Source organism: Cololabis saira, chromosome 16 (genome assembly GCF_033807715.1).
Source record: "Cololabis saira isolate AMF1-May2022 chromosome 16, fColSai1.1, whole genome shotgun sequence".
In the NCBI taxonomy this organism is placed as follows: Eukaryota; Metazoa; Chordata; class Actinopteri; order Beloniformes; family Belonidae; genus Cololabis; species Cololabis saira.
In genome coordinates this window covers 41,081,635-41,109,469 of record NC_084602.1, presented here as the reverse complement: position 1 = coordinate 41,109,469, position 27,835 = coordinate 41,081,635, and the positions used below count along the sequence as shown (strand labels likewise).

General features: G+C 44.9%; 1 protein-coding gene across 1 annotated transcript; it reads right to left on the bottom strand.

Annotated features, from left to right (window-relative positions):
* Positions 1-504: 504 nt before the first annotated feature.
* Positions 505-27,835, bottom strand: LOC133462733 (gamma-aminobutyric acid receptor subunit rho-2-like). Its single transcript, XM_061744137.1, has 9 exons — positions 27,628-27,835; positions 25,326-25,435; positions 21,378-21,445; positions 19,981-20,204; positions 17,847-17,929; positions 12,058-12,198; positions 11,782-11,934; positions 8,843-9,051; positions 505-5,679 (listed from the first exon to the last, which is right to left on the bottom strand). The coding sequence occupies exons 1-9, from the start codon at positions 27,756-27,758 to the stop codon at positions 5,341-5,343; spliced, it is 1,458 nt and encodes a 485-aa protein (XP_061600121.1). The 5' UTR covers positions 27,759-27,835; the 3' UTR covers positions 505-5,340.

Sequence of the window (27,835 nt, the reverse complement as noted above, 5' to 3'; positions counted from 1 at the left end):
ATAAAGTCATAATATTACAAGAATAAATTCGTAATTCATGAGAATAAAGTCGTAATTTATGAGAATAAAGTCATAATTTATGAGAACTCTAACAGGAAGCACATCTTCTCCCTGTGTTAAAATGAGGAATATTGACTATCTTGTGATTTGTGATTTATATATTTATAATATATTTAATATTAAGACTTTATTCTCGTAATATTACGACTTTATTCGCAAAATATTACGACTTTATTCTCGTAATATTATGACTTTATTCTCGTAATTTTTACAACTTTATTCTCATATTATAATGACTCTATTCTCGTAATTTCCGTTTGTTTTTGTCTTAGTTTGGCCCTAATACTCCGTCATACTAACCAGCAGCCGAACATCGAACATCCGTCAGTTTGAAAGAAACCAGTCGGGTGATCAGAACTGTTTAATGTGTCTAATAAACATATGGAACATTAACGTTGAACCAGCGTCAGGTACAGACATTTCTCATCACGCCTTTATTTATTTTTTCCAACAATATCTTTATTTGGTTTTCAAAATCCTTCCAATGACACAAAAATAAGAGTTCTCTTACGTAAAAGGAAACGCAAAACTGAATTGTTGTCCAGCATTCCAATCTTATTTCCTTACAAGTCCAAGTCAGGCATCCATGAGACATCACAAAGCAACACTCAATTTAGTTCTAAATGAGAAAAGGAAAAAGAAAAAGAAAGAAAGAAAAAAAGAAAAGAAAATAAATAACCCCCCCCCCCCCCAAAAAAAAAGTAACAAAAATCAAAGGTTTCTCTGTTTTTCAAGGGCAAGCCCAAAGTATTTCACCGTCGGGCATAATTCAGAAAATATAAACTCTAATGTACATTTCGCACAGAATAAAGAATTTAAGTATCAAAATAAAGAAATTATTTTAGAACTGCAGAGGATCATTAGTAAATAGTCAATAACCCTTTTAGAACCGGAATATTAGCAATAACCCGGTTTCGCACGGCCATGTAAACACCAATCACCCCCGGTGAAAAACCGGAATTTGCTCATATTTTCCAGTTTTTTTCCAAATATGAGCCCTGGGTTACTCCTTTTCTAACCCAAACTGTCCATGGGATCGTCATCTACATTAAGATGAGCTTCCCATGGCTGTAGAACTTCCTGTAATCTAACACGAGGAAGGTTTCGAGGAACCGGTGTGGGTGAAGAGCAGCGCCCCATGGGAGTTGTCATGGCAACCCAAACTAAAACATGAAGAGGGTGAAGAGTCTGAAAGCTGGAAGCGGTTCGGCTCTAAAGCCGCTCCTGAACAGTCCAGTTCTGTGAACGACCAATCGATCGAACAGCCAACGAAACAACCGACCGATCGATCGAACAGCCAACGAAACAACCGACCGATCGATTGACCAGCCAACGAAACAACCGACCGACCGATCGACCAGCCAACGAAACAACCCACGGAGTTTTTTCATTTCCTAGGTTTTTGGGATCCTGAGAGCAACCTGCCAGCTGCTGTGGCGGCAACAATTTAACAATAAAATAAATTGAACAATGAAGACGGCATCCTGAGTTTGTTTTGCCTGGACATTTTAATGCGAGACACAATTGGTTACCAGGGCAACATAGGGACACACCAGAACTTCCTTTGCACTACGACCGGATAGAAAAACAAAGAGCTTTGGTCCCGGGATCTAACTGGGGAGGGAACGTCCCTCCTTTATGGATCAAACTGGGAGGGAACGTTCCTCCTTTATGGATCAAACTGGGGAAGGAACGTTCCACCTTTATGGATATAACGGTGGAGGGAACGTTCCACTTTTATGGATATAACTGGGGAGGGAATGTTCCTCCTTTAGGAAAATAACTGGGGAGGGAACGTTCCTCCTTTATGGATCAAACTGGGGAAGGAACGTTCCACCTTTATTGATATAACTGGGGAGGGAACGTTCCTCCTTTAGGGATATAACTGGGGAGGGAACGTTCCTCCTTCAGGAAAATAACTGGGGAGGGAACGTTACTCCTTTAGGGATCAAACTGGGGAGGGAACGTTACTCCTTTATGAGATATAACTGGGGAAGGAACATTCTGGGGAGGGAACTTCCACCTTTATGGGATATAACTGGGGAGGGAACGTTCCACCTTTATGGGATATAACTGGGGAGGGAACGTTCCACCTTTATGGATCAAACTGGGAAGGGAACGTCCCACCTTAAGGGATATAACTGGGGAGGGAACGTTCCACCTTTATGGGATATAACTGGGAAGGGAACGTTCCACCTTTATGGGATATAACTGGGGAGGGAACGTTCCACTTTTATGGTTCAAACTGGGGAGGGAACGTCCCATCTTTAAGGATATAACTGTGGAGGGAACATCCCTCCTTTAGGGATTTAACTGTGGAGGGAATGTTCCTCCTTTATGGATCTAACTGGGGAGGGAACGTTCCTCTTCTAAAGGCCGGGACACACCGACCCGACGGCCGACCGTCGGCTGAAAAGCAGTTGAACTGAAAGTCAGCTCTCGTCTCCCCGCATCGGTCAAAAGAACACTCCCGAACACCCCAACCCGACGCCGACTAAAGCGCAGGTTCTGCGTGTGTGCGAGGCGTAATACGTCCCCATAACTGCAGGCGGTGCTAATCTGTGGTGTCGCCCAGAAACAAAAGGAAAGAAGAACATGACGGATCGCTCTATTCTACATGTCAAATCGCCCCAAAGTGAACACGGACGCAGACGGACAACTGCACGGGACCCACCAATCCCGACTCGGGTCACCGACCTTCGCCTGGCGGCCGTTAATCGGGTTGGCGTGTCCCGGCATTAAGGCGTTAAGACTGGAGAGGAAAACGTTTCCACCTCTGAGGTCAAACTTAGGGTGTGTGGCGGTTGTTTCACCTGTGGCGTCAGCGTGAATGTACGTCTGGAGTGTGAAGGAACTGCGCTATCATCTCCGGTACGTTTTCAGAAAACCATTGGTCCGTCCGAAATGCCACACTAAACAGTATATACTCAAAAAGTATACTTAAGTTCGGCACACTTTTGAATAAATATCAGTAGTGTGCATTAATTCGGACGTACTACTCAGAGCCACACGGCACTTCCTGCCGTTGGGAGGGGGAGTTGTTACCATGGTAACAGCAGCAGTAGCAGCGCACTGCTCCACTCTTTCCCTTTTATCCTGGCCGAAACTAGCTATCATTGTCTAGCTCATTCGTAAACTTTGCAAACACATCTACCCAAACATTAATGTGATAAATGATGAATCATCTGGTTAATATCTTATAGAAACCAAAGCGAAATCCCACCTAATTCCTCATATTTGAATTCTAGCGTGATGCTGCTGCTGCTGCTTAGCTTGCTACCGCTAACGTTATCCTCCATTTTTGTTGGTTGCTAAGTATCTGCACAGCACTTAGCAACCAAACACAGCTGCAATGCATTGTGGGAAGTTTCTGCTTAGCTAGTGTCCATCAATCCACACAAATACATTTTTACAGAATGAGTATGGATAGAAATAGCCTACTATTGAGTACGTACTAATGTTTCGGACGCACTAAAAAATCTCACATACTGTTTTTGCTGCTCATTAGGAGGAAGGATGGAATTTCGGACGCAGTGCATCTCTCTCTGAAAGTGGCTGAACTGAGAACCGGCGGTGGGTTTGGTCTGATAAGGGGATTCTTTGTTCAGTTTTTCATCAATGCAGCAGCTTTGGGTCAAAAGATTTCACGATACTTTGTTCTTGAACATCCCAGGCCGAACAACAACCAATCATCGCCGTCACAGTGAGCGGACGGTGTTCTGTCTGACCATGTTAGATCTGATCAGGAAATACAGCTGTCTGGGGCCTCATTTATAAAAGAGTGCGTAGGATTCATACTAAAAGTGTACGTGCGCTCAAAAGCTGAAAATGGCGTGCGCACAAAAACTCCTGATTTATAAAACCATTCGCACGCACATCTGCACGCAATGTTCTCTTTATAAATCCAAGTCAAGCTGGAAGGTTGTGCACGTGAATTCGCCTCATGTCCCGCCCTCTACACGCCCACTTTCTACCATAAATGGTCAATGCAAAGTACTTGATGATTGTGTTTGCATATAAATGAGCTGCTGATCAATGGTGTTTTCCGGAAAGCCCTGAAGGCGAAGGCCCTATTGTATCTGTAGGAATTTTTCTCGTTTTTATTTTTCCGACAAAATGAGGGTCTTTTTTCCCCCTAAACGTGCCCCAAAAGTCACCAAATTTTGCACCAAGCCAGGCCTGGTGAAAAATGTGATATTTAATGGTTTGCATTAATGGGCGTGGCCTAATGGCTCAACAGCGCCCCCTTGAAAACTTTGTGCCTCAAACCCCACAATACGGTTTGACGTACATGCACGAAAATTGGTACACACCTGTATCATGTCGCAACTTGAAGAAAAGTCTCTTGGTGCCATGGCCCAAACCAAACAGGAAGTCCTGTTTCCTCAGAAAATCATAGCAGGGAAGACCAGAAAGCGAAATTTCACTGAGACCGAGATGGAGATGCTTGTGGATGAGGTGGAGGCCAGGAAAACAACATTATTTGGTGGCCACAGTAGTGGCATCACTAACAAAAAGAAAGCGAGTGAGTGGCAGCACGTGTATGTGCACCAGGATGGCGCAATCTGGCGGGTCAGTCTGTCTAACACTGGACCCAGTTCAGCACATAGATCCAAGACTCTGCCAGCGCATCCATTGTGCAGCATGACGCACGGCTGTCACCACGCAATTTATATTCTCACTCAGCAATTGTACTGATTGTTACACACCTTGTCACGATAAATAATCAATCTGGTGCCATTCACCACTCCATACCATTTGAAGATGGAAGTATGATATATGAACTTAGTACCTACTGCAAATTCAAGCGTAATGGCTCACTTACGGAACATATCTATAACACTGCCGGCTTGGGTGTACATGGATTTATGAGTCTGATATGTGATGACATTAAAAGTATGACATGAATCTGGCTTCATTTCACCACCTCAGCGTCTGCGTCGCCAGTTCCCCATATCTTCAAAATGTTTGTGCGCAAGGGTCAGGGTTGGCGTAGAGATACACGCATTTTTCAAGTTTTTTTTTTTTAAACCCCAACCTTTGCGTAGAAGGTGGCGTGTGCATCTTTCAAGCCCTGTTTTGTGGCACGCAAACTTTATAAATGAGGTCCCAGGTCTCTATGTTAACGTGTTCTCTTCCTACCACTCCTGTCCAACATGATGACGTCTATTCTCAGCCAGGTTTTTTGAGTCGTCCATACCCGGCCTTTTATCTCCACTCCTTTAGAGCAGAGAACGTGGTTGGGGGGGCGGCAGGCCTAGCCTAGCGCGCCGCGGAGCTTCAGCAGTAGGCCGACCAGTAGATGAGGTTGAAGAAGATGTAGGATCCGGGGAAGATCATGCGCGAGTACTTGTCGATGGCGTGCGTGTTCTGGATGATGTTGAAGGTGCGAAGGCTGCGTCTCTTCTTGGTGCCGGCGGACTCGCAGCTCATGGTCAGGTGAACCACCATGTGCTCCGGCTTCTCCGGCACCTTCTGCTTCTCGTCCGGCTCGTCCTCCAGAACCAGGGGCTCGTCCGTGTAGCCGGCCAGGCTGTTGGTGTCGGCCTCGCTGTAGGTGCCGTCCAGCATGGGCATGGTTCTGGCCTGGGAGATGCTGCAGGTGCAGGGCAGCGAGTGCTGGGAACAGAGAAACACAACCGTGTCAGTGTTACCAAAACCACCATGAACCGTGGACTTCCAGAAACCTGGGGTCTGCATGGGATCATGACGGTTGAATATTCTGAGAATTCAGAAAAGAAAACTTTCCATGGGAACAAATTAGGATCGACTTGTTTTTTACTGTTAAGCACTTGTTAAGCATTTTATAGGGCTTGTCGTCTTGACGTCATCACTTGGCGGAGCCGCCATGTTGGCAGCTACCTTACCTGCTCTTCGGACCAGTGTGTACAGACGTGCTCCCTCTTCGTTGTGTCTTACTTGTAATCGTTACTTTCCGTTATTCTGTAACCACGGTAACCCGTTGCTGTGTTGTGGGTGCAGCAGCTCCACACATAAGAGACGTGGGGAAAAGATCGCTAACGGTTTAACTTTTCACCGCTTTCCTGCTCGGAGGCAGAACCACGGAGGTCGAGTATCTGAGATAACAAAGAGTCGTCGGCTCGCTTGGATCGCGGCTGTAACGACCAAACATAACCTTCCACAGTAAACCACGAACAAACACTCACATAGACCAGGGTCGGATCAAAACACGGGTTTTATTCCCCACTTCTCCAGCTAAACGCAGTTGCTGGCCAGCTCTCTGCGGTGCAATTAACCCCAATCTTCAGATAAAACTAGTTTGTTGAGGAAAAGATATTAACTCTATTTGTAGCTGCAGAGGAAAAAAATAATCTCACTAGGAACGCGGAGCCTCTTCCGCATAATATAGCGATGAATAAAAAAAGAAAAAAGTAAGAGTAATACAAAACCTTGCCCCGTGTGAATGTGTTTGAATATGTATGAATGTTTGGTGGTGGTCGGAGGGGCCGTTTGGCGCGATATGGCAGCCACGCTTCCTTCAGTCTGCAGGGCAGCTGTGGCTACAAACGTAGCTACCACCACCGGTGAGAATGTGAATGAATGAATAATGATCTCTGTAAAGCTCTGGGTGCCTTCAAGGGCGCTATATAAATCCAAGTCAAGTCATTATAAAACATGTACTGTATGTTGTACTATTATACTAATTTATTGAAACACATGGCGAGTCAAACATTTACCAAAGCAGCTGCCAAACACTCCTAAACAAGGTAGCCGGAGACGGTGGTTCTGCAGAACTGCAGCAGTAAGTCGGAGCTCCACTCTTTAGTAGGGATTGCATATGGATCCAAACCGTTAATTAGGGCCCGAGCACCTTCAGTGCGAAGGCCCTATTGTATCTGTAGGAATTTTTTTTTTTTTCTTTCTTTTTCTTTCTTTTTTCTTCTGACGAAAGGAGGGCCTTTTTGCCCCCCTAAACGTGCCCAAAAAGTCACCAAATTTTGCATGCAAGTCAGGCCTGGCGAAAAATTTGATATTTAATGGTTTACATTAATGGGCGTGGCAAAATGGCTCAACAGCGCCCCCTTGAAAACTTTGTGCCTCAAGCCCCACAATACGGTTTGACGTACATGCACGAAAATCGCTACACACCTGTATCGGTACACAACCTAAAGAAAAGTCTCTTGGCGACATGGCCGAAACCGAACAGGAAGTCAGCCATTTTGAATTAATCGTGTCACTTTGGCGCAATTTATGCCATTCCTTCAGCAGTTAATTCAGCCCGAACCGTAACGTGCCCCCAAGTGTGTTATACATCAAAATGTGCGTCTCCATCCTGCGACAACACGCATTACTTTTCTATTTCAAAAGCGTTACCGTGGCGACGCTAGACGCCAAAAAGCGCGCCCACCCTTCATCTGGTTGGTTCAGACAGAAAAAACTTTGCGCCTCAAGCCCCATAATACGGTTTGACGTACATGAACGAAAATCGGTACACACCTGTATCATGTCCCAACTTAAAGAAAAGTCTCTTGGCGCCATGGCCGAAACCGAACAGGAAGTCGGCCATTTTGAACATTCTGAATTAATCGCATAATTTTGGAGCAATATGAGCCATTCCTTCGAGAATTAATACGGCCCGAACCGTAACGTGCACCCAGGTGTGTTATACATCAAAATGTGCGTCTCCATCCTGCGACAACACGCATTACTTTTCTATTTCAAAAGCGTTACCGTGGCGACGCTAGACGCCAAAAGGCGCGCCCCCCCTTCATCTGGTTGGTTCAGACAGAAAAAACTTTGCGCCTCAAGCCCCATAATACGGTTTGACGTACATGCACGTAAATCGCTACACACCTGTATCATGGCACAACTTAAAGAAAAGTCTCTTGGAGCCATGGCCGAAACCGAACAGGAAGTCGGAGATTTTGAATTAATTGTGTAATTTTGGCGCAATTTATGCCATTCCTTTGGCAATTAATATGGCCCGAACCGTAATGTGAACCCAGGTGTGTTATACATCAAAATGTGCGTCTCCATCCTGCGACTACACGCATTACTTTTCTCTTTCAAAAGTGTTACCGTGGCGACGCTAGACGCCAAAAGGCGCGCCCCCCCTTCATCTGATTGGTCCATATTTGATAGTCACCAGATTTTGCATGCAAGCCAGGCCTGGCGATACATTTGATAATTCATGGTTTGCATTAATGGGCGTGGCCTAATGGCTCAACAGCGCCCCCTAGAATACTTTTCTCTGCCATAACTTTTGAATGTTTTGACATAGAGAGTAGTGGGTGGTGTCATCTGACTCTATATTGAGTCCTTGAGCTTCATTGGCCTGAATTAGCCCCGCCCCTTCTTCTGATAGGTTGTCCGATTTTCTGCTATAACTTTTGAATGGTTCGATATAGGAAGTCATGGGTGGTGTCATTTCTGATATGCTTATGGGGGCGGTGGCCGTGAGTGCGAGGGCCCGTTCATCGCTGCTTGCAGCTTTAATTATCATTATTTTCTCCATATACCGCTCCCTGGATTCCTTGTTTAAGGTTCCCGGTAAATTCCAGCTCCTTTCCAGCATTTAAACATTTTTTTTTGCGTTCAGTCTGTTCTCTCCGTGCTACTACACTGCTGTTTGTTTAAACTCACGAAGCCGCCAACATGGCCGCTGCATCCCAGAATGCACCTTGGCGACCAAGCCCTATTGTATGAAAAGTGTTCATTAGATAAAGTTTGCTTGGATTTGACGTGTGTTGATGATCCCCCACCCCCCACAGTGGAGGAAGAATGTTCCTACAGGTGTTTGTTTGTGCCGCTCGGAACAGACCTGGGATCGCGCCCGCTCCCTCATCTTGCGCCTGCGGCGGTCCTGGACGGTGGAGAGGTAGTTGACGGCGGCGTATTCCAGCACGGACAGGAAGACGAACACGAAGCTCACCCACAAATAAATGTCCACGGCCTTGATGTAGGAAACCCGCGGCATGGAGGCGTTCACGCCGGTGATGATGGTGGACATGGTGAGCACCGTGGTGATGCCTGTACACACACACACACACACACACACACACACACACACACGCGTACACACACACACACACACACACACACACACACACATACACGCACACGCGCGCACGCACGCACACACACACACACACACACACACACACACACACACACACACACACACACACACATACACGCACACGCGCGCACGCACGCACACACACACAGACACGCACGCACACACACACAGACACGCACACACACACACACACACACACGCACACACACACACACACGCACGCACACAGGTTTGTAAAATAGCATTTTTACATCTCCGTAATATTGCAAAGATTATGAAAATCCTCTCACAGAGTGATGCAGAAAAACTAGTTCATGCGTTTGTATCTTCTAGACTGGATTACTGTAATGTGTTGTTAGCAGGATGTCCAAGTAATTTGCTGAATAGGCTCCAGCTGATCCAAAATGCAGCAGCACGAGTGCTGACAGGAATTAGCAGGAGAGACCACGTCTCTCCAGTGTTAGCGTCGCTCCATTGGCTACCTACAAAATTCAGCATCCAATTTAAAATTGTATTACTTGCGTATAAAGACCAAAACGGCTTAGCTCCGCATTATTTGCAAGACCTGATAGTGCCTTATGTTCCTGGCGGAGCTCTCCGTTCTCGGAGTGCAGGTTTACTCGTAGTTCCTAGAGTATCTAAATGTAGATTTGGAGGGCGGGCGTTCTGCTATCAGGCACCATTACTATGAAACCAAATTCCAATCTGGGTTAAGGAGGCTGACACCACCTCCACCTTTAAAACTAAACTTAAAACATTTCTGTTTAGTAAAGCCTATAGTTAGTGTTTAGTAAACCTCTAGCTGGTGTTGGTAAATCTCTAGGTAGTGTAAACTCTAGTGTGTTAGAGTCAGTAGTCATAGTTGCAGCTATAGAACAAAACTATAATAGTTAGTCTCAAATATAGCTTGGTGGTAGATATGCTGCTATAGGCTTATGCTGCAGGGGGGCACCGACATGATCCACTGGGCGGTACCTCTCACCCTTCTTCTCCTCTCCTCTTCCCTTCCTCTCTTCTCCATTACCATTTTTATTTATTATAAATATCTCATAAATATCTCATTTTTGTCCATCGTTCCTGTAGTTTCTTGTGCCGGCCCCCCCTTTTCTTTTTTGTGCATGTTTGCAGGCCGGAGCTTCGGGAGCTGCGTGCTGGCCTGCGGTCCCGGCCCCCCCCCCTCTGGTCATCCCGCTGCTTCCACATGCCTGCTGTGTGCTGCTGACGTCCCCGACCCCCCAGTCTGGCCCTTGGCAGGAGGGTCCCCCCTTATGATCCAGGTCCAGGTCCTGGTCCAGGTTTCTTCCCTCCTAAAGGGGAGTTTTTCTTGCCACTGTTTGTCTTAAAGGAGCTTGAGGCCGGATTGTGGCAAGATTTATGAAAAAAATCCGTATACATTTTAAGTTTTCTAGTAATAATGTCAGATGAAGCGTTCCAAACCCAAAAGAATGATTCCTCTAGTGTATCTCTCCGTTGCCTTGAACAGGCTGTGTGCTGCAAAATGTGCTGCAATTCGGTCCCGAATTTCCCGCGCTGTCCTGCGGATGTGACGTCACATGACGCTGCATGCACGTTCTCCCCGTTCTCCCCGGCCGTCGTGGTGAAGGGTGGCGCTAGAGAGTCTAATTTCTTAAAAGGAGCCTCAAGCTCCTTTAAGGTTTTTCTCCCACTAGGGGAGTTTTTACCTGCCATTGTTTATATAATAATTGCTTGGGGGTTTATGTTCATGTTCTGGGTCTCTGGAAAGATCCTGGAGACAACTATGTTGTATTAGACGCAATACAAATAAAATTGAATTGAATTGAATATAATGTATGTCTGTTATGTATTAAGTGTTAATGGGTGTGTTGTGTGTATGTCGGACCCCAGGAAGAATAGCTAATGCTGCTGCTAATGCTAATGGGGATCCTAAATAAAACAAACAAACAAACAAACCGGGAGTTAAGTTGCATGTGAAGTGTACGGAGTCTGTGATCCAACATTGACTACATTTACATGCAGTCCAAATTGGGGTTACGGTCAATATTCCGATTACTGAAACATTGGGAATAATCTGTTTCCATACGTGAGCAAACAGGGTTATCCCTGTAAACATGGTGATTAATCATTTTGGATATCTGGATCAAACCAGCGACGCACGGAGAACGTCATGACGCAATTCCCCTCATTTCCGCTTCTTCGGAGCTTGATCTGGTCTGGCGTTCCTACAAATGCTGCTTCGCGCAACTTTTCTCTCACCTTCTTGTAAATCTTCTATCCCGGTACTTTCTACCGTCTACAAATGCAGAAATGTTCATATCCTTCATTACATTTATGAAGTGATTAGTCTCCTCCTGGTCTTGGTTTCTCCGTGTTTATAAGAACTTCCTGGACTCAAAAGACCAGGATTCCTTGTGAAAAGAACATGCGCAGAAAACAAAATCCTGTTCTTTCTGATGGGGAAATCCCGTTAGGCTAAACATGAACGAATATTCAGTTAGAAAAGGAGTAACCCAGGGGTCATATTGGGGTTTTTAAAAACCGGAATATGAGAAAATTCCGGTTATTCAAATGAGTTATTGGTGTTTACATGGCCGTGTAACCGGGTTATTGCTAATATTCTGGTTAGAAAAGGGTTATTGATGCATGGAAACGTAGTCCGTCTGTTCTCAGCTTTCAGCAAATCCACTCACTGGATTTCTTACCTAGAGAGACTCGGGCGGGAACGGCCCGCCGGTCGATCCAGAACGACACCCAGGACAGCATGACCATGAGCGTGGCGGGGAAGTACGTCTGCAGCAGGAAGAAGAAGATGTGGCGCCGCAGCGTGAAGTTGATGTAGAGCCGGTTGTACCAGCCTGGAAAACAGAAAGAACACTGTAAGACCAGGAGGAAGAACTTAAACTTCAGGAAAATTTAATGAAAACCGACAAAAAGATATCTGTAAATGTTTAGAAGACTTAAGTAAGAAGCAGCAGAACCTGTGCTGCTGTAGTAGGCCAGACGAGACGTGGTGTGGAACTTCTGGATGAGGAACTGCGATAAGGAGATCCTGTCGTCAGTGCTGAGCGACTCGTCGCCGCTCTTCCAGTACAGCATCAGGTCTTCGTCCGTGTACGCATCTGAAAAACACCAACCGGCAGAAGCCCTGAAGCTTCTGAAAAACACCACCGCAGGAAAAATCCAACCACTACGAACCAACCGCAGCCAACAAATCACATACAACCAACAGCTACTACCCAATTAACGGGGCGGGGCTTCTTTTTTATTTTTAGTTTTTTTTTAGATTTTTTGGGGCTCTAGTGGCCCTTTATTCAAAGTGTACAGAGAGGGAGAATGGGGATGACATGCAGCAAAGGTGTGCAGGCCGGGATTGGAACCTGCAGGAGGACTGTAGTCTCAGTATATGAGCCGCTGCTTAAAGGGGACCTACTCTGAAAACCAGGTGTTGTGCAACTCAAGGTAGCTTGGCTGTCCAGTTATCAAGGCTAATGATAATTCTATTAAAGAATTATTAATAATTAATAAAGTTGACTATTTATCAAATTGTATTATCAAAAATGATAATTCTCGTAGGGGCACCACCGCCGGGGCCTTACTCCGGTGGAATTCGATAACTAAAACAGCAGAAAATCAGTCTCATTATGATTTGAATTATCCTGCAGAACAGCAAATCTTACAGAATAACAGTGAAGGCGTGATGTCCGAACACTAGGCTCTGCTTAAACAAATCAATTTGTGACCAAATCTTGCATGAAATAACACAACCACTCATAAAGAAATCAATCAGAATTTATTTACATACGGGTGTCAAAAGATGATAAACGCAACACCCAAATAAATCTGATGGCACACGACATTATTATAAAACCATTAACTAACAAGAAAAACAACAATCAATAAAATGAAACATAAACGTTAAATGCATGGAATGAAAACAAAAAAAAGAAATCAAGCAATAATAACGAAGATACAGAACATCTACAGTTCAAACGGGGCTTCTGTGGTCTTTTAAAGATGGACGCGCCCTCTGGGCCACGTGCAATCGGACCGGATGGCGAACGCAGCATTTAAAACGTGCCTACGGCAGAAAACAACGACTACCAAATAATCAAACATGATAATGATAACAATGATGATGTAATCTCAACTCTGAACACAGATTTAGCTCTGTAACACGTTCTTAAGTTACTGATAAACAGAGATCCCGACTTCACACAGTTCTGAACCGTTCTTAGTCCTACTGATCTACCGTTCCCGGGCTCACGTTTCCTCGGGGATCCGGATCGGATGCCTGCGGGTTCTGTGACTGGGCCGTCCCTTCCCCTGAAACGGATTAGACAGCGGCGGGGCCGCCTCGTGCCGGGCCGTGGTTCCGGACCAAACGGACGCTCACACGCATTCCTAGGCGCGGCGGGGGGACCGGTCTCTCCTTGCCGTGCTTCCCTCTCTGCGCCGGTCGCCGACGCGCGGCCGTCCGGGCCCCGGGAGAGCTCACGCCGGGCGAGACGCCGGCCGTCCGTCCCCGATCCCTGCGCCGGTTGGCAGACAGGGGCTCAGAGCGGGGAGGGGGGTTCAGTCTGAGTCGCAGCTGTGTCCCGATCTGGTTGCCGGGAGCGCGTGGGCGTCGGAAGCTTGGATCTGTGAACTTAGAGGACAGAGTTAGTGGAAGCCGGAGGCTCCCGGGGAACCGCGGCTTCAACGGCCGGACCCCGCAGGGCCCGGTCCGGTGCGGGCCTCCTGCCTCCCCCCTGCCCGGGGGGAGAGAGAGGTGGGATCTCTGGCCCAGAGCCAAGAAGATCCAGCTGTTCCAGGACGAGATGTGGTTGAGAAGAGAGAAGGGGAGCAGCGGCTTCAACGGCCGGACCCCGCAGGGCCCGGTCCGGTGCGGGCCTCCTGCCTCCCCCCAGCCCGGGGGGAGAGGAGGTGGGATCTTTGGTCCTGCTGCTCAGGAAGAGAGGTTGATCGGAAGAGGAGAAGAGAAGCAGCAGCAGGGGTTTTGATCCTACGCGCGCTGCAGTGACGTCATCGGTGCCTCATTGCGATTGGATGCGCGCGCTTGTAGGCGCCACCCCCCCCCCCCGCAAGGCATGCTGGGGGTTGTAGTTCAGGCAACGGCGCCATTTTATGAGGCACATTAAAGCGGAAAAGGGGGGTTCAAAGAAGCAGTACCATTTTGAGGTCTGGTTTTGGGCTCCGCTGCATCCGGCTCCCCCCCAGGGGGTGTCGTAAAACCCCAAGGAAGTCTGTTTTCCCTGGCAGAAACCCTGCTGGGTCCTTGTTTTGATCTCCGGCCATGCAGTGGGGGTCGTAAACGGACTATCTCGACCCAGGCCGAGATAACCAGGAGTTAGCAGCAGGGGGTCGCAGGACTTCAGGAAGAAGGGGCAAAGTCTGGTTTTACAGGTCCTCATAATCACAAAATGTTCATACATTTTATAAGTTCAGATGGGCATATGGGCGGGCACAACACAGGTTTTCTTTTATTTGAACATATATAAAGTGTTTTTTTCTGCCTTTAACATATATAAAGTGGTCTCCCCTCAGCAACTCAGAGAAGGAGGAAACAACCAGATTCTGCAGTGTCTGTACAGCCGCCCGGATGATCGTCCAGTGTGATGTGGATCTACGAGCCAATAAGATACTGCTCCCTAAAGTTACGGAACCACGGGACCGATGGTGAAACCACTAACAACTAACTCTGACAAGAACAACAACAACAAAAAACTCCACCGGCCGGCGCTTCCTCCATTTTTTCGTAGCGGTGTATCGCTTCATTCAGGCAGCCAATCAGCACAGAGCCTCATTATCATAGCCCCGCCCACTCAGAATCCTGCATAGATAATGAGGTTAGAGAATGGGAAGATAAAGACATGGATCAGAGGCTGAAATCTAATTTATTTAGCAAAGACAATCAAAAGCTTGTTTTTAAGACATTCAAGGTCTGTTTAAAATAGGTATTAGATGCCATAATAGGTCCCCTTTAACCCACTATGCCACGAGCGGCTCAAGGGCGGGGCTTCTGGGCGGACTGGGGCGCCGCCCCTTGAGATGTTGTGCTGAGATTTTCACACTCACAGTTAACATTAAAACAAAAATTGGAAGTGAATGTCCAAATGTATTTGGGGTAAAATCATTGGTCATCAACAGCCGTCTATCAACGTATTCATCCATCACTCGTCAACAGAGCTCAGTAATCCTACAGCCTAAATATAAGGGAGTTAGAAACACAAAAGTGGAGCGATAAAACGCAAAGAAAAAGAAAAAAGGGAGCAAGAAAAAGCCAAATTGTCCAAGCTAGATGCGTATTTTGTTCGCCTTAATCCTCCTCCTGTGGGAGATGAAGCGTTGTTTAGCAGAGATTCATCCCCGAACCCGGGCGAATTCGCGGAGCCCAAGGCTCGCCAAGTAACTTCAAGTAGTGGTGAGTAGCCACAATACTTCAAACTGAAATTGAACTTGTATGTGAATTTTTGGGCCGCCGTGCCAGTTTGACTCCACTACTGTCATTAGTTGAAGTGGATCAGACGGTGATTTCAGAGTGATCTCTATCCATGGTGCTGAACTCCTACAAATGCGTTGAATTTGTGTCTGAAATGTATTGGTTTTATGGTAACACTTTACAATAAGGGTCCCTTAATTAACATTAGTTAATGCATTATTAAACATTAATTAACAGTTTAATAATAGTTAAATAACCATTATTATGTATTACTTAACATTAATTAGCATATTAGTTAATGCATTAATAAACAGTTAATGAATGCCTACTGCTCAGAGTTAATTAATACATTAGTAAGCATTAATAAACGTTACATGATGTAATTATTTATCCTTATGTATGCATTACTTAGTATTAAGTAATACATTAGTTAATACATAAGTAAAACGTTAATAATGTCCCTAGTAATCATTTACTAATGGTGTTTATTTGGAGTGAATATGCATTAAGTAACAGCTACCTAATACATCTACTAATCATTCACTAATGGTGTACATGTTTACTGGATGGGCATTATTAAACAACTATTTAGTCTTAAGTAATCATTTCCTAAATGCAAGCTTATTATATGTTTTTAAGGGTGGGAAGCACGCCTGTCTGGTCTGATTTTGACTTTTGTATTGGTAAGAGGGTGAAATCATGTTTTTTATAGGTTTTGACCCTATTCAGTGGCGCCCCCTATTGGACTACTGTCGGGCATGATAGTAGAGGTGCAGAGCTTTCCAAAACTGTTCACCCCATGTCTCTAGCATATTTTGTTGTTGAACTACAGGCCTTCAAAAGTGTCACAGGTACAAGGTTCAAAGGGCACACCTGGGGAGCAGGAATTGCCCACAAATCTCATATTGACATATGTTGCTCCTGAGGTCAAGACCTTTCCAACGATGTCTTCACTGTTGTCCTACGACAAAGTTTGATTTTCTTGTTGGTACACATCATGGATGTTTGACTTGTATATTCAGAGACGTCTTTAAGGGCCAAGCTGGAAACAATCAGTCAAAATCTTTTAACGAGTATTTTGTGGCCAGATTTCTTTAAGATATTGATGATAGTATTATACACAGTCATACTATTCAATTTGGACCAGTTCTGAGTTTATTTTCCCCTTTAAATACTGATTGTTTCACCTTTTGAAAATTTCCCATTAACTTAGCACTAGTATTCAGACTTGAATTATTAGCCATAAAAATTAAAAAAATAATAATTCGGGGGCATCTGTCACGTGATCAGGATCCCCCCTCGTCACTCTATGACGTAGAGGGGACGCCCAGGGAATCCCCTGTGGTTGACGAAATGGGAGAAACTTTAAATATCGCCTGTTTCTTCTTAAAACAGCGTTAAAAACGTGCTTTTACAAACTGACAGTAAAAAACAGTACCTTGCGCGACAAAAACGCATAAAGAATAATATATAAATAATAATAATGTCATAATCCGTGTATATATCACGACCACGGATCCCATTGACTTTGCATGGTACAATATCCGTGGTGCTCACACGGAATTATACCACTTACCGTGTTGGGACCACGGAAAATAGTGGTAAGAGGTCGTGGGCATTTCACGGATTTTTGTGAGATCAGGTTGGTATAAAGTCAGAAAAATATAATTTATTAAAAAAAAGGTCAACAAAACCGGTTTCAAAATTCAAATTACCCTTCGTAGAAATGAAATCTTAAATATTTCACCTTTTCTCTTCTTTCAAACATTGTTTTAAAGTGTGTTCCTGCAGCAAGAGACAACAGGTTCACACTCCTGAGTCATTATCTGTTTCCCTGCTGCAAGTAAACATCATTATTCCTAAAAACGGCGGATTCGTATCTGCGCTTGTCGTCTGATGGGGGACGTATAATTGTCCTTGTCCAGGTGGATCTCAGTGCTGTATTAGATTCCAACATTTCACTACAGAGACGGGAACATGTTATTGGGATTAAAGGAACTGGATTAAGCCGGTTTAAATCATATTTATCTGATAGATTACAGTTTTGTATTTTTTCCTGGCTCTAGTGGCCTTTTTTTAACTGTAGTTGGACAGGAAACAGGTAGAGAGAGGGGGAAAGACGTGTCAGCTCTATTTTAGGGCTGTCAGTTATTAGAATGTTGCTATCATTGGAGCTGCTCCAGGCTGAATTATCATTTAAACGCTAAACATGTCCGGACAAGTTCCACTGTAAACGTTACAGCTACTAGTACTTGAAGTGCTGTATTGAGTCAGCTTTAGATGTTTATAAATGTTGGTAACTGAGGTGGTTTTTTGGTTTCTACTCACAGCTCTCCAGCTCCAGCGAGCAGGTCTGGGAGTCCAGGGGGAAGCGGCTGAAGTCCATGTTGCAGGCCGCCGTCACCGTCACCCTGTAACCGAGACAGAGCAGTCAGACACGTTTCCCATCAGCCACCACTGCCGTCTGCAGGTCAGACGTGATAGTGGCGACTTCTTCTTCTTCTGTCGTATGTTGTTAGACCTTCAGTTCCGTTGCAGCAAGCCAGACCAGCGTGTCATTGTCTAAGTCTATTAAGCCACGATCACCATTCGGTGGCCGGTATCTGGGGCAACTGGACATCACATGCTCCACAGTCTGGGATGGATCCCCACATACGCAGTGGGCACTGAGAGACCCCACACCTGAGAAACGTCCCACACCTGTCCTCAGGCGGGGGAGGGTTGTCCACTCCTTACGAGGGAGGTGCTGACCAGGGACATGTGTGGGATCCTCAACGACCACAGCCCCATAGGGGAGACTAGTGGTGGGGAAAAAAATCTATATTGCAATATATTGTTGCGCTCTCTGTCGCAATAAATAATCGATAAACTAATGGCAAACATCTATATTTTATTACAACACACATAATGGATTTACTGTGGAGCCAAATCAAGGCCAAAGGTTTTGCTAATTTGAAAATAAAATTTGACCCTGAAAAGTCTTTTTTACAGTTTCAATTTTATTTTTTTCAGTATCAGATCTTTTTTTCAGTTTCAAATCTTTTTATTTCAGTTTCAAATCTTTTTTTCAGTTTCAAATCTTTTTTTTCAGTTTCACGTCTTTTTTTTAGTTTCACATCTTTTTTTTCCAGTTTAAAATTTTTTTTTGAAACTGTAAAAAAGAATTTTCAGGTTCAAATTTTATTTTCAAATTAGCAAAACTTTTGGCCTTGATTTGGCTCCATAATTTACGTGGTTGTCACCGCACTGTTGTTCATGCACTTCAATTTGATCAAGACTCGTGTGTCACAGCAGAAATTTGGGTACAACTTTTTTTTCATTTTCATACAAATGTTTATCATTACGAATACAGATACCGTATTTTCGCGACCATACGGCGCACCGTGTGGAAAGGCGCCGTCTATACACACACATGGCACGCCGCCTTACAACAACACACACAAGCATACAAGTGTTCATATTTAAAAATAGAGAGTTTGATTGTGCTTTGTTTAACTAATTACAATCATTATTGCATTATTCAAAACCATGAAGTCTTTATACTCTGTTTCTGCATTAAACAAATGTGCCAAATGTGCCAGTCCCGCTTTCCTCGCTGTCAGAGTCACTTTCCGTGGCCTGCGGCCCCTCGAAAATGATGCTGGCTTTTTTGCTTGCAGCCTCACTTTCAACGGCCGGTTCACACCGACGTCCAGCGGTTGGAGTTCCTTTGTCAGACCTCCTGTCAGGACTCAGCCCGTCGGGCTTCATCCGCCGCCCGATCGCGCGAGCCGGGCGTGCTCCGATGCTCCGGCGCTCTGAACACTCAGCTGCAGCACATTAGTTAATTTGTTTATGGGAGTTAAATAGAGGGACTGCCAACAGCTCGTCACAAGTTCGTCCTGGCTACGTTAGAGAGTATGGTTACTGTTATGTGTTCTTTTGAATAACAGTAACCATACTCTCTAACTGTTCTCCTGGTCTCAGCGCGATCGGGCTGCGGATGAAGCCTGACGGGCCGAGTCCTGACACCTCCCGGAATAACAGCAAGCGCAGCGTTCATTTGTTTCACTTCTTTTTTCACATCGGCTCTGAGATGGGCAGCATAGAGTCACAGATCAACAGCGATGGTGATGTGTGAAAGAAACCACCGGGTCGCCGCACATAGACCTGCCTCAGCCACTCTTTCATCATCTCTTCATCCATCCAGCCCTTTTCATTTGCCTTAATAACTACGTCCGCAAATCACGCGCCAATCACACGCCCATACTTCTCCCTTTAACGTTCTCATGGTGGCCTCAATTACGTCCGCCTTACAATAACACACTGGGTGCACTGCGTCATTGGGCGTGCGGCACATTTTGAAAAAAAAATAAGATGTTTATGTGCGCCTAATGGTCGCAAAAATACGGTAGCTATAACATGGACACATCTTTTTGAAAGCTATCCTACTCCACACGGAGGAAGATGATTGGCCGCTGACCTGAGACTGTAGAGCACGTGTCCGTCGGGAAAGACGCGCAGCATGATGTTCTCGGTGGTGGTGTCGTGGATGAAGGACCTCTTGGAGTGGACGAAGAAGACGTCGGGGACCCAGATCTTCTTCACCAGACGGCCGTCGAACGTCATGCTCTTGTTGGTGCTGCTGGTGAACGCCAGACGCTCGTCCTTCCAGTAGTGACGCAGGTACAGCGTGATGGTGAAGTCCTGGTGAAACACGGATACGTCAGACATGGAAACAGTTCTTTAACTTCATCTCTATCAGCAGAATTAATCCCCCCGACGGTCCGGCAGCTCTGGAGCTGCAACCAGACTAGTATCAAAGACATCCAGCAGTGGTAAAGCACTACTGTTGGTTTTACGGTAAAAACTAAAAAAGTGTTGATCAATTCTGCAGCCATGTAGGTTGCATCCATCCTTCCATCCATCCATCCATCCATCCATCCATCCATCCATTATCCATCCATCCATTATCCATCCATCCATCCATCCATCATCCATCCATCCATCCATCCATCCATCCATCCATCCATCCATTATCCATCCATCCATTATCCATCCATCCATTATCCATCCATCCATCCATCCATTATCCATCCATCCATCCATCCATCCATCCATCCATCATCCATCCATCCATCCATCCATCCATCCATCCATCCATCCATCCATCCATCCATCCATCCATTATCCATCCATCCATCCATCCATCCATCATCCATCCATCCATCCATCCATCCATCCATCCATCCATCCATTATCCATCCATCCATCCATCCATCCATCCATCCATCCATCCATTATCCATCCATCCATTATCCATCCATCCATCCATCCATCCATTATCCATCCATCCATTATCCATCCATCCATCCATCCATCCATCCATCCATCCATCCATTATCCATCCATCCATCCATCCATCCATCATCCATCCATCCATCCATCCATCCATCCATCCATCCATCCATCCATCCATCCATCCATCCATCCATCCATTATCCATCCATCCATCCATCCATCCATCCATTATCCATCCATCCATTATCCATCCATCCATCCATCCATCCATCCATCCATTATCCATCCATCCATTATCCATCCATCCATCCATCCATCCATCCATTATCCATCCATCCATTATCCATCCATCCATCCATCCATCCATCCATCCATCCATCCATCCATCCATTATCCATCCATCCATCCATCCATCCATCATCCATCCATCCATCCATCCATCCATCCATCCATCCATCCATCCATCCATCCATCCATCCATCCATCCATCCATCCATCCATCCATGTATTGTATTGATGATCTCTAATCAGGTATTGTATTGATGATCTATAATCAGTATTGATCGCAGATCTTCTTACCATGTCCACTTCAGAGATCCTGTCTAAACTCTCCACCTGAACGTCGACTCCGACAGGAATGGCCGGACCTGCAGACACAATCACACCATCAGACTGAGCACGTGCAGCTGTGATGGAGGGACTTCTTCTTCTTAATGTTGAAATACAATTTCAAGAATAAAGTCGAAATTTCGTGAATAAAGTCGGAATTTCGAGAATAAAGTTGAAATACATTTCGACTTTTTTCGAAATTGTACTTTGACATTAATCTCAACATTTCCACTTTTTTCTCGAAGTGCATAATGAAATAAAAATCTTCCTCCTTTAAAATATTATTTTTATTTTTCTCCTGCCTGGCCCTGATACACTTCCATAGTTGGATAGAATCAGACAAGCGCAAAGAAAGTTGTACATTTCATTATTGAAATGTACTGCAGAGTTTGCGGGTCAGTTGGTACCGAGGACACATCCTGTAGGAGAAGCATACTTGGTAAATTACTTTTTTAAGAAGTGAAGCTGCTCATTCGTGTCATTGATTGTGTCATTGATTGTGTCATTGATTGTGTCATTGATTGTGTCATTGGACAGATGGGAATCAGGAAAGTCAAGACGCAACTGAAACACAAAGACACGGGTTTCAAAATAGAACCGAAACAAACCGTGACACCTATACAACCTATTGAGGATTACAGGTTTGATGTCTCAGCAGGACTTACAAGTCCATGCATCTATATGTAGTAGACTGACCACTTTAAGGCCGTCCTTACAGGTCTCCTTAAAAAGTCCACCGGACGACTGCAGCTAGTGCAGAACGCTGCCGGAGTCCTCACTTAGGCCCCGTTTCCACGTATCAAAAACGGTGGTGTTTTCATGCGTTTTGGCCGTTCGTTTACACGAAAACGAAGCTCAAAATCACCAAAAACCATAATTCCTGAAAACTCCGGCCAAAGTGTAGATTTTTAAAAACCCCGTCTTCACGTTTGCTTGTAAACGGAGAGAAACGGACATTTAGGCTTCAGAACGTCACATTATGAGACAGAAACGTCACCAGCATCATGAGTGACACCTGTGGTTACAATTAGTTTGGCCGCCGTCAACATTTTCTTGTATTTTACCTGTTTTATATTCTATGCGTCCTGCAACAATCACTGAAGAATATGCAGCAGCGCGAGCTGAAGATGTTTTATTCCCCTCCAGATCTGTTCAGGACCTGAGCTCCAAAAAGCCACCAGTTTGGTTTTTCTGCCTGTTTTACGTCATCCCAAAGCTGTAATCTGTGCTCTCTGGGGGGGTTAGCGCTAGCGTTGGGGGAGGTCTCTAACATCTGGAGAGGTCGCCTCCATCTGCACCGACCGCTCGCTAGCCGGGTTAACCTAGCATAGCTTTGTCAGGGGCATGCTGGTCCGAATTAGCGATAGCGGTGGATTAAAATGCCGCGGCTCTTTGTGTTTTGAGATTAACGCAGACGGCAATGTGTTACGCCACCGCACATCTGTTGCCCTGGAAACGAGAGAACCGGCAGGGCCAATCGGGAGACCCGGGGATGGAAAAGCTCATCTTTACCACTAAAAACTCAATGAGGTTGAGGTTTCAATGAGGAACTAGGTTTTGCTTCTGGCTGTGGAAACCATAGACATATAAACGTAGACGCCGCATCGAGTGGTTTTGCTGCGATACGTCAACAACGCCGCCATATTGGATGTGGCAAGACTGCACTGGAAACTAATACAAGTAAATTGACTTATTTTCATAAAGCATCTTTCTACAAAGAAATGTACGTTTTACGTCTCATTTATTCATTCACACACGCACTAATATACTTGGGAAACAGTTAGACACCAAATATAATATATTTAATTTTCTCAGATGGCAAAAATAAGAACTTTATTGATCCCACATAGGAGTAATTCATGTTATATCAGCTATAGAGAACAAGGTAGTGCCGAAAAAACAATATATATCCCCCTCACAAAAATAAGAAAAATAGAGAAACATATTTTCTCACCAACAAAACATATTTAAAATTTAAAAGTAACAAAATAATATATTTGAACCAATCTTTCAGACAACAAAATAACATTTGAACCATTTCTCAGAAAATAAAATAACATATTTTGTTGATGAGAAAATATGTTTCTCTATTTTTCTTATTTTTGTGAGGGGGGATATACATAGTTTTTCGGCACTACCTTGTTCTCTATAGCTGATATAACTGAATTACTCCTATGTGGGATCAATAAAGTTCTTATTTTTGCCATCTGAGAAAATTAAATATATTATTGTAGCAAGCTCGTTGCCACTGGGGCCGACCGACAGGACAGAGGACACAGGGTTTAGTGCAGGAACTCCTTTATTCATTCACTCCGCCACACGTGCACCAGCGCAGTCTTGCCACATCCAATATGGCGGTGTCGTTGACGTATCGCAGCAAAACTACTCAATGCGGCATCTACGTTTATATGTCTATGGTGGTAACGGTCATGACGACCTTTGACCGTTTATTTAACCAACTCCACGAGGACCATCAGGTCTTCAATTCTTCTTAGGAATTGATTCATAAACACTGAAAAGAAAATGTCTGTGACAAACTAAAATATACATAGAGGCTTTTACAGCATACGTGATAAAATGAATTAACGATGTCGCTCAAGATCACTGTTTGAGCCAAGCAGCAGCCGTGGCTAACAGGACAGTACTCTCTTGGTCTTAGGCCACGTTAACACGTAGCCGGGTATTTACAAAAACGGATATTTCCCCCTCTACGTTTTGAAAAATGCCATCATTTCCAGGAACCTACATAAATATCTGTTAAGGTGCTATGAGCAGCCAAACCTACAGGGGGCAGTGTAACGAGAAGATAAAGTCATGCTAGCCAATCAGAATCCTGGAAAAAAACATCAACAAATGACACGAGTAACTTCCAGTTACTTCCAAGATGAACCAGAGTCTTTGGTTTGGAGTGACAGAGAAGTGGAGTTACTTTTAAGTGTGATGTTAGAATATAAAACAGGTAAAATACAAGAAAATACTGACGGTTACAAACTAATTGTAAACACAGGTGTCACTCATGACGCTGGTGACGTTTCTGTCTCATAATGCGACGTTCTGAAGCCTAAATGTCCGTTTCTCTCCGTTTACAAGCAAACGTGAAGACGGAGTTTAAAAATCTACACTTTTGCCGGAGTTTTCAGAAATGATGGTTTTTGGAGACTTTGAGCTTCGTTTTCGTGTAAACGAACGACCAAAATGAACGAAAACACCAGTGTTTTTGCTACGTGGAAACGGGGCCTTAATCCAGCCTGCAGAACCGTGTTTTTGGACCTGTTTTCTGCCCGGGCCTGATCGGTATCTCTGCCCGAGTTCTTCTCCCTTTCCTGCCCGTCTTCGTTCTCTTTAGCCTCGCCGCCTAAAACCCTTCAGCAAATTCACTTCAATTCCATAAAACTGTATTTGTCCCCAAGGGCACCCAGGCAGCTGTTCGACACAGGAATATAAATATAAATAGCTGTATATATATATATATATGTCTATAACCTCAGGGCTGGAGAGAATGTTGATGTTTTTAAAAAGAGGCTCTCTTTAATCAGGCTTTTAACTGACTCTTTTAACTCTATATCATTTTCTATGATCACCCCTATTTTTATCAGATCTTACTACTCTGTTTTATATTAATCTTTAGTTTAGTTTATTCTTTGTTATTATCTCATTGTTTTATCTCAATGTTATATTTAAATGTTTTAGTCGTTATTTATGGTCTATTTTATACGTTCTATTGTTTTATTCTCTCAGTTTCTAATTTCTTGCTCTTTAGACCTACTCTTAGGATTTTATGTTATACTTTTAAACTCTTTTAGCGCGAAGAAACTAGTACCGTTTTGTATATATATATATATATATATATATATATATATATATATATATGGATGCATCTATAATCTACAGCAAAAAGAAAAACCTGGAGGTTCCCACCTCCAAACGCCGGCCTCATAGTAAAGTCGTGGTCATCCACCCTCAGCAGATGCTCCGTGGTCTTGGTTTTGCGAGACTTGGTCACATCTGGAGGTTTCTTCAGCAGAGATCTGCAGGAAACAGCACAGATTACTGTCAAAACCTGAAGGAGACTCGACAGGCAGAACCCGACCTGATGAGACCAGAGCAGCTCACGGTCACAGGAATGTTCACAGATGCCCCTAACCTTAACCCTAACCCCCTACCCTTAACTCTAACCCCCTACCCATAACCTTAACCCTAACCCTAACCCCTAACCTTAACCCTAAACCTAACTCCCTTCCCATAACTATAACCACCTACCCCTAACCTTAACCCTTACCCCCTACCCATAACCTTAACCCTTACCCCCTACCCCTAACCTTAACCCTAACCTTAACCCTAACCCCTAATCTTAACCCTAACCCCCTAGCCCTAACCTTAACCCTAACCCCTACCCCTAACCTTAACTCTAACCCCCTACCCATAACCTTAACCCTAACCCCTACCCTTAATCTTAACTCTAACCCCCTACCCCTAACCTTGAACCTAACCCTAACCCCCTACCCCTAACCTTAACCCTAACCCTCTAGCCATAACCTTAACCCTAACCCCTACCCCTAACCTTAACCCTAACCCCCTACCCCTAACCTTAACCCTAACCCCTAATCTTAACCCTAACCCCCTAGCCCTAACCTTAACCCTAACCCCAACCTTAACCTTAACCATAACCATAACCCACTACCCAACCTTAACCCTAACCCTAACCCCTAACTTAACCCTAACCCACTACCCTAACCGTAACCTTAACCCCCTACCCCTACCCCTAACCTTAACCCTAACCCCTTACCGCTAATCTTAACCTTATCCCTAACCCCCTAACCTTAACCTTAACCCCCTACCCAAACCTTAACCCCAACCCCCTAACCCTTACCTTAACCCCTACTCCCACCCTTAACCTTAACCCTAACCCCTAACCCTAACCTTAACCCTAACTTTAACCCTAACCCCCTAACTCTAACCCCCTACCCCTAACCTTAACCTTAACCCCCTACCCCTAACCTTAACCCTAACCCTAACCCCCTACCGCTAACCCTACCCCTAACCCTAATCTTAACCTTATCCCTAACCCCCTACCCCTAAACTTAACCCTAACTTTAACCTTAACCCTAACCCTACCCCCTAAACCTAACCCCTACCCCTAACCTTAACACTAACCACCTAAACCCCCTACCCCTAACCTTAACCCTAACCTTAGCCCTAACCCCCTACCCCTACCCTTAGCCCTAAGCCCCTACCCCTAACCTTAACCATAACCTGTCACCCAGGGTTTTACATCATCACCAACCCTTCCCTCAGTTCTAGTTGATGACCTTGTTAACAGCTTCAGTTCCAATGTTATGACTGTTATTGATTCTATCACCCCAATTAAGGCCAAAGTTCTGTTAGGGTCACCTGGGAGAAACGCCACACTAGTTAAAGCACAGAGAAGGATATGTAGACAAGTAGAACGCAGGTGGCGAAAAAACTAACTTCAGGTATATTACAACATTTATAAAGAGTCTTCGCAACTATAACCAGAAACTGAAGCCGCTTTTAATGTTGATGTAAAGCACTTTGAATTACCTTGTGTTGAATTGTGCTATATACAGTTAATAAACTTGCCTTGCCTTGCCTTAACCCTAACCCCCTACCCCTAAACTTAACCCTAACCCCCTAAACCCCCTAACCATCTAACCTTCTAACCTAGAGGTGGGCCATTCTGGTCCTTGAGGGCCGGTGTCCTACAGGTTTTAGATGTTTCCCTGCTTCATTGAACCATGATACAAGGGACTGTGTCATTAACAGAATTGTGCAGACCTTGATGACAAGCTGATGATTAATTAGAATCAGGTGTGTTAAAGCAGGGAAACATCCAAAACCTGCAGGACAACAGCCCCTGAGGACCAGGATTGGTGACCCCTACCCTACAAATAAAGTTGAACTGAACTGATCTGGAACCATGAGAACTCACCGATCACTTATTCCTTCAAACAAAACCCTAACATCAACATATTAGTCCTGTTTTCAAAGATCAAGAGGGACTCAAGCCAGCCTCTTGAGCTCAGGAGTTTTAACAATGAGTTGGAATCCTGCTGCCCAGGAACCTCAATAACCCAGAAGCCCTGCTGAGAAACTTGTTTCTGTAAAAATGTTCACACTTCAGATTTAATCAATCAAATATGAATGAATATGAAATATACCACTGTCACCGCTACAGTCCTCCACTACAGTGTTCACTTACGCGCCCTGTTTCTGGATCTCCGTGGAGCCGGTCCATCTCCGTGCACGGTGTCTGCGCTCGCAGCTCCCCCCGGTCACGGTCGCAGCGACGCACATGAGCAGCAGGAGCGGCGCTGCGGTCGCAGGAGGCATCCCTGCAGTCCACGGGTCACCGGTCCTGGCAGTCCACGGGTGACCGGTGCTGCGCGTGGCTCATTCCAGCAGCGGAG